The 8094-nt window shown below is 32.8% G+C and overlaps 1 protein-coding gene across 3 annotated transcripts; it reads left to right on the top strand.

Annotated features, from left to right (window-relative positions):
- Nucleotides 1–3361: 3361 nt before the first annotated feature.
- LOC108324563 (serine decarboxylase 1) lies at nucleotides 3362–7075 on the top strand. Of its 3 annotated transcripts, none has more exons than XM_017557506.2 (6): nucleotides 3362–3484; nucleotides 4415–4769; nucleotides 4872–5103; nucleotides 5175–5368; nucleotides 5449–5585; nucleotides 6308–7075. In XM_017557506.2, the coding sequence occupies exons 2-6, from the start codon at nucleotides 4442–4444 to the stop codon at nucleotides 6872–6874; spliced, it is 1458 nt and encodes a 485-aa protein (XP_017412995.1). In that variant the 5' UTR covers nucleotides 3362–3484; nucleotides 4415–4441; the 3' UTR covers nucleotides 6875–7075. The 3 variants fall into 3 exon arrangements, with proteins under 3 accessions (XP_017412995.1, XP_017412999.1, XP_052727587.1); XM_017557510.2 differs by lacking the exon at nucleotides 3362–3484 and adding an exon at nucleotides 3505–4341; XM_052871627.1 differs by lacking the exon at nucleotides 3362–3484 and having other exon boundaries at nucleotides 3505–4769.
- Nucleotides 7076–8094: the final 1019 nt, after the last annotated feature.

Here is an 8094-nt window from a genome sequence, read left to right as displayed (position 1 = left end):
TTCAGAGCGCATTGTGTTCAAGTTTTCAAGTATGAACAAGAAACCAAATGATACACATCACAACCCATATCATGAACTTGAGGTTGCATATTTTGCAAAAATTTGCTCAACATGGGAAGCTCTTAATTGGAACTACAATAATTTTCAATCCAAACGACCTTCACGAGGCCATGATGTTGATGTGGGTTGTCCAGCCATCATTGCACAGAGATTACCCTAACATCAATTTTTTGAATCTATATCTAATTTACTTAGATTCTAATGTCAAAAATAATGTTGAATCAATATATAATTATCTAACAGAGTGTTATATAGATCAAGTACTACATATAATGTTGAACCAATATATCAATCAAAGACAAACCAAAGTGGAGAGGGTTTGAACAACTTACCATGGCGGCGACGACGACACCGACAACGGCGACATCCAGAAAATGAACGAATTACGGCGGAGCGGCAACAACACGGCGACGACGGTGGTGGAGGCAGCGCTTGGAGAGAACAACGGTGCAATTCGATGAGAAATGGAGGCACCCAACTTGGAGAGGACTTCGCCTGAGACAATAGAGGCACCCAATTAGCTGCAGAAGTTGCAGAGAGGAGAGGAAAACGAAAGCTTGCGCAGGAGAAGAAGAAGAAGAAGAATAGTGTAGGGTAACTTCTTTCACGAAAGTGAAAATTTAAACAAATATTGCCTCGGTTATTTACTTAACCGAGGTAATAGAAGCCCTACTACCTCAGTTATTCAATTAGCTAATGCCTAACATGTTCAAAAACAATTCAAAATGAAAAATCTAATGGCATTTTTGAAATTATTTTCAAACTATAAGCCTCGAGTCACAACTATATTGAAGCCGAAAAGGTCTATAGACTCGGTTCTAGAATAACCGAAGCAATAGGGGTAATGTCAACACCTTGTCAGGGAAGTTTCTGATTTGTAGAGGAATTTCTGACAGACTTTATGCCTCGGTTCCCTGACCAACCGAGGCAGTGTGTCTTACTTATATGAAAAGGTTGTTTTTGCAGGGGGATAGGTGGAATTTTGTAGGGTTTACACGTCGGTTCCCTAACCAACCGAGGCAATATCCCCTTTGAACTTGTCGTGTTAGAGAAGCTGATGAGTTGCATAGGGATTTTGACAGACTTTATGTCTCGGTTCTCTAACCAATCGAAACAATATGTCCTCCTCAAAAAGGTGCTTAGAAGAAAACATTATTCTGCAGGGGGACATGTAGGATTTTGCATGACTTTATACCTCGGTTGCTTCAGAACCGATGAAATAGAGTTTGTTCTACCTCGGTTCCACTTGAATCGAGGCCTATAAGTTCGCTGAAATTACAAAAATGTCACCGCGTTTTCTTATGCGCGTCAAAAACCTCATTCTACATTAATGAACACATCGAAGAAATGTAGTGAACAAGGTGGCAAAGGTGACAAGGTGGCCTAGAGTTGTTCCTCATATCAGTTCTTCACACTCTCAAAAAGTTGTGGCTTGCATTCATAATGTAAGCAACAACAACTTGCGATGTAAAGAACGACACAACAACTCAGAGACAATGAGAAAAAGTAAGTAAAAAGAAAAATGTAATGAAAAACTAAGACATAAGATGTGAAAGGTCTAAATGAAAATGTAATGAAAATTAATCATGATTATATAACAAACGTTTGAAAAATAATGAAGGTTCATCATTTTAACCGTGATTATATAAATTACTATAAAAATAATGATGATTTTACACCTAACCGTCAGTTATTAAATTAAAAAAAAAAGACTTCCGCTACCTTGTTTTTTAAAATGAGGATGGTTTTTTATTCCTTATTATTCACTAATGTTAAAAGGTATATTTTACACTAATGAAGAAAAAATACGAGCACTTAGAAAGGATGATTAAGCAAAAGTTTCAAAATCAAAGTCGAAAAAGACTTTAATTGCCAAATGAGTTTTCACATAAAATGATATACATATTCTTAAGTGTTTTTTGATTAAGTAACATGCTAGTCAAAAATAAACATCCACTGTCCAACTGATGTTTTAGAAAATTCACAACCACTCACTAAATGAACATTAAAATATTCAAATACATAACTACACAATAATTGTTCGCAATAATGTCGAACTTTTATATATATACTCAATAAATATATAAGAGTCTTTACATCTAAACAATGAAAGATGACGCGGAGAATCAATTGCCCACACGTTTATTTAAATAACTACTCAGATTTCAAGGAGAATTTATGTACTTACACAACTCCGAAATACTTGGATTTAAATTTTATTCTAAATAGAATACATATTGAACTTAAATTTAGTAATTCAATACTCAATATGTAAGTTTAATTGTAGACTTAGAATGAAATCCAATAATCAAGTTCTAATAAATTTTAAAACCCGAATACAGGTCAATATATTTATTTATTAATACACACTATAATATATATATATATATATATATATATATATATATATATTAATCATAAAAAATTCACACACACACACACACACATATATATATATATATATATATATATATATATATATATATATAATTAATAAAATGACATTTTAGAATCTTTCTTTTACTTACTTTTATATTTTCTTATAACATATAGTTGTACTTGCATTAAAAAACCATATTTAAATATAATAACAAGTTAATGAATCTAATCATACATCTTAATAACCACCAATTTAATGATTTTTCTATTAAACTATTTGTTTTCCTGAAAATATATTTCTTAACATTTAATACGATAATTTATAATTGAGTGGTAATTTATTTTTTAGATGCTATTAATATATAATAACTAATTCCTTTAATTTTATTTAAAGAAAATTAATTTTATATTTAAAATTTTCATAGTTTTCTATTTAAGTATGAAGTCAATGTGTTATTTAAAGAAAATAAGAGTGTCACTTTATTAAAGTATGTAAAAGAGGTTAATGTTAATTTATTTAAAAGTATTTAAAGGAGGTGACTATCTTTTATAACAACCATATAAAGAAGATTTTTCGTCCACATTTTTATATTACATCATTTGTTACGTTATTCATTAGGATATGTTACCTAGTTTCTCTTCTCTTAATTGTATAAAGAACACATATAGTGTGTGAAGAGAATAAGATGGGAGGGTAATTTCATTAAGTGTAATGATATATGAACACTAGCTTATTTTTAAACACCTAAACCCAATATTCGTCTTTTCTTTCTCTTCTAATGAGGTCAAAACTCCTCTAAAATCTTATATTTTTCTTTTCACATGTGATTTCCGTGTCAATTAATATTTTGGTTCTTTGAATATCTCTTTCCTTTCATTATCATTCTAATGAGATGTGGCGATTATAAATCCGGATCCTGTCCCCTCATTAACCAAGACCGTTCCTTTTCATCCTTTAAGATTGATTGTTCAATCTTTCCATAGAAGTGCTTCTGGGCTGAAAGAAAAATATCAGCTTTTGTATTTCAGACCATAGTTTCTTCATGTGTGCTTCGTAACCTTCATATTACATATACATAACTCTCCTTCTAGCTTTTCAATAAGATGTTTTATTAGCTGTGTCTTCCTTCTATATGGTCCAAATACTTGGATATTTGAATTATTCTTAGCTTCTTTTATGTTTGATGTGATGCTGTTATTACTTAATGCTGTTTTCGTTGTGTTTTTGTCTGCTCTTCTTTACTTTTAGTAGCGAGCTTTTCTCTTTTTTTCTGTATTTTGTCCTTGATTGAAGTGTTTCTATTTCTTTCATTTGAATATGTAAGCAATTCATAGTGTGACTTTGGTTTTGGCTTGAGTGTTGGTGAATCAGTTCCTTTTCTGGCCAAAACTCTTTTGTTTTCTTCTGCTTCGAAAGCAAGCCTTCTAAGCTTACTTCTTCATTTGGGAAAATTATATTTTTGTTTCTGTATGGAGGTATTTGAATGAAATCTGTTTGGGATTGTGCCTTATTTATAAGTGAGATATTCCTGCATTGATATGCTATACAATATTAACCATGAGAACTTGAGAATGCTGAAAAAATTGAGAAATATATGACATGGATTCAGTGGGACACATAAAATTATCGTAAAACCCATTGATGTTTCAAAAGCAAGTATCATATGAGTGGTGTTTGGCCCATTGGCAAATTGTTTTCCTTTTAACGATTTTAGTTTGATTTTCGGGAAAAGTTTAAAAATTAAAGTGAAAAGAATATTAAAAGTAAATGGAAATGAATTGCCTGGATATGTGTAGACCAAAACATCTTTTTTGTGGTCAGCCTTGTTTCGTTTCCTGTAGTGGAATCGTGGTTTCTAGCAAAGTGTTTGATAAAGAGTGATGGCTGAGTTTTAGCTCGAGGTTCATGGTTTATTTTGTTTGCACTTAGGTTCCTCCTTTTGTTGATAACCAACTTGTGTGTTCTGTCTTTCAGATAATTTCTTGTGCTGCAAGTAGCAAGATGGCTGGAAGTGTTGATGTTTTAGCTCCTGATTGCAGCATTAATGGAACAACGAAATCTTTGCCTGAGGTTCTCAATTCCACGGTTTTTATATCAGATCATGTGCCAATCGTAGCCGGAGAGAATGGCATTGGCAAGGGAGAGGCTCAGAATGGTACAGAAAATGGGCAGAGAAAGATTGTCCTGGGAAGAAATATTCATACCATGTGCCTTGAAATTTCGGAGCCTGATATAGATGATGAGGTTACTGGTGAAAGGGAAGCTTATATGGCAAGTGTGTTGGCTAAATACAAAAAAACTCTGACTGAAAGGACCAAATATCATTTAGGTTTGATAGTCTATTTGCATGTTTTTGATCTGCAATAAACATTATTAGCTAGGTAACAGGTTTATCTAATATGCTAACTAATCTTCTGAAAAAATCTCACAGGTTACCCCTATAATTTGGATTTTGACTATGAGGCACTCTCTCAACTTCAGCACTTTTCCATCAACAACTTGGGAGATCCATTTATTGAAAGCAATTATGGTGTCCACTCCAGGCAGTTTGAGGTTGGTGTTTTGGACTGGTTTGCACGGTTGTGGGAATTGGAGAAAGATGAGTACTGGGGCTATATAACAAACTGTGGCACAGAGGGCAATCTCCATGGAATCCTTGTTGGGTTAGTCTCAGCTAGTTTTTGTGTATGTTGTTGAAATTAATATGCTGAATGTGGTAAAATGACTGCTGCAGGAGAGAGGTTTTCCCAGATGGGATTTTATATGCCTCACAGGAGTCACATTATTCTGTTTTCAAAGCTGCTCGTATGTACAGAATGGAATGTGTGAAGATTGACACTCTTTGCTCTGGTGAGATTGATTGTGATGATTTCAAGGCCAAGCTTCTTTGTCACACGGACAAACCAGCAATTGTGAATGTGAACATAGGCAATTTTCTCCTCTTCTCTCACTCCCTTGTGCCTTCTCCTCTCCTTTCCTGTTGTGGCTCTTACACTCAAACATTGCAGGTACAACTGTGAAAGGAGCTGTGGATGACCTTGATCTGGTTATAAAGAAACTTGAGGAAGCAGGATTTTCACATGACAGGTTCTACATTCATTGTGATGGAGCTCTGTTTGGTCTCATGATACCTTTTGTGAAACGTGTAAGCTTTGAAACAACATCAGTCCTTAACATCAAAACATCTATACATTTGATAACTTTAATAATATCATTAATAATTCAATTTAAAAATAAAAAAGTATAATTAAAATATCAATGTTTTGAAGTGGTTGTTTTCTTATCATAGTTGAAATATCACTGCTGTGTTGTTACCTTTTCTTTCTTCAATTTGTCGTTCTTAGCGTCTTTTCTCTGACACTCAAAAGAGGATCTGTTATCCGGTTTTCTTATTTCATAGTTGTCAGTGAATGTCACTTTAATTAACAGCATTTTGGTTATTAATGTAATGTGATCAAATTACAACATTTTAGCCAACAATTAGTGTGTTCATCAACTAATTTTTTAAATTGTCAGCGATTATTTAAATGCTCACCTAACTCTGATCCAGTTATTCCAATGGTGATTTCAGTATGAAAATATGCTCTAGTCCATGAATAGTATTTTAATTAGTCTTAATAAACCTTCTGCACATGATGTCTATTTCTGTTTTATAACAATAACGTGCGTGGCATACATATAAAAAATTCCACACACCTGTTAAAACAATCACTCTGGTGATACACATTACATTATAGTAAACAGTATAACAAAAGCAATGATATCTGTAAGAGCTAATGTAAATCAAAAGGCACGTTCTTTACAATGCTGATGTGTTGAATAGATAATTGGGTTGACGATTTATTTTCCGCATGTGAGATTTGTCAGGCTCCAAAAGTTTCTTTCAAGAAGCCTATAGGGAGTGTGAGTGTTTCTGGGCACAAGTTCGTGGGGTGCCCAATGCCCTGTGGCGTGCAGATAACGCGATCGGAGCATGTGAAGGCTCTTTCGAGGAACGTGGAGTATCTTTCTTCGCGGGACGCGACGATCATGGGAAGCAGGAACGGGCACGCGCCCATATTCCTCTGGTACAATCTAAACATGAAAGGGTACAGAGGTTTTCAGAAAGAGGTGCAGAAGTGTTTGCGCAATGCACACTACTTCAAAGGTAGGCTTGTGGATGCAGGCATTGGAGCAATGCTGAACGAGCTGAGCAGCACCGTTGTGTTTGAGAGACCACATGATGAGGAGTTCGTGCACAGGTGGCAGTTGGCATGCCAAGGAAACATCGCTCATGTGGTGGTGATGCCAAATGTCACCATAGAGAAGCTTGATGATTTTCTGAATGAACTCGTGCAGAAGCGTCAAGAGTGGTTCCGAGATGGCAAGTTACAACCTTATTGCATAGCTTCTGCTGTCGGACACAAGAATTGTCTCTGTGCTATCCATAGGTGATTGCTGTGTGCTATTAAGTCACTACATATGCTTCTACTAACTAATGTGTTCCTTCGGTGTTGGTTTTTCATCATTATTTTCCTCAATCTGTTTCTAAAGTGTTCAAATAAAATGGTTCGATAAAGATGGCTCCAAGAAATTCAGTTGCTGTAAACATGCACAATTGAATGAAGCATTTCAACACGAAAACTTTCATATGAAGATCTGAACATTCCTCTTCTATATACGAATAATTTGAACTTAACTATATTTTTCTTTTCACAATTTATTCATATAGTTCTACCATTGTTTACTTATGAAACAATTTTAAAATAAAAGTCGTAATAGTCTTTTCACTGAAATAATAGATATATCTCCAAATTTTCAATAATATTAGGATAAATAAAATCAATTTAATCATCAAATATTTATAATTTGAAGTGATAATATTTGGAAATCTTTTTTAATTTTGTCTCACCATTGAATCTTCCCTGACGTCCTTTCCAACTTCTAAAAGTCAATCCCCAAATTTTTCATTGAATACTAGTCTCATGTTCTTAGTGAATTATTGCAAAGTTTCACTTTATAACTATATATATAAAGAAATTATTTGTTCTCAAATCTCTTTGAACCACTCATACAATCTACCTAATCATTTCACAAAAGATAAGATTGAAAAATATTGAAAAATATCCATAAACATTTGTCTAAATCTTGGAAAAAGAACTTAAAATAAATGTAAAATTTGATAAACTACTTTTTACTATCATAACATGATTTTCTGTCCCAAGAACAATTATGAAACAAAATAACTAATAATTGAATGGAGAGCATCGACATAATGTTACAACCTGCTGATACAATATTACTACCCATTTATAAAATTTAAACGAAAAACTATCTAAAATATATTATTCAATAAACTGATTACAAGATTATAAAATTGTATAAATTATATTTTTTATGATTTAAATAATAATATTATAAATTATGTAATATTATATGAAATTATAAAATCCTGTATCTTAAAAATAATATTTATATAATTAAAATATGTTAATTTACCATTCTATATGAAAAGAAAGGAGAAAGTTCCTTGAAATTTTTAAAGGAAATTAAATTTACCGAATTTGACATCTCACATATTCCCGTCTTAAAAATATTTTTTTATATTTTATGTAATATATTAATTCAATGTTCAATTTTTAACCTTAGCCTCATTATATTCTTGCTTTGAAACT

The sequence above is a fragment of the Vigna angularis genome, chromosome 1 (assembly GCF_016808095.1).
Source record: "Vigna angularis cultivar LongXiaoDou No.4 chromosome 1, ASM1680809v1, whole genome shotgun sequence".
NCBI lineage: Eukaryota > Viridiplantae > Streptophyta > Magnoliopsida > Fabales > Fabaceae > Vigna > Vigna angularis.
Note: the sequence above shows the minus strand (reverse complement) of the source record. Positions and strands in the feature narration are given on the sequence as shown.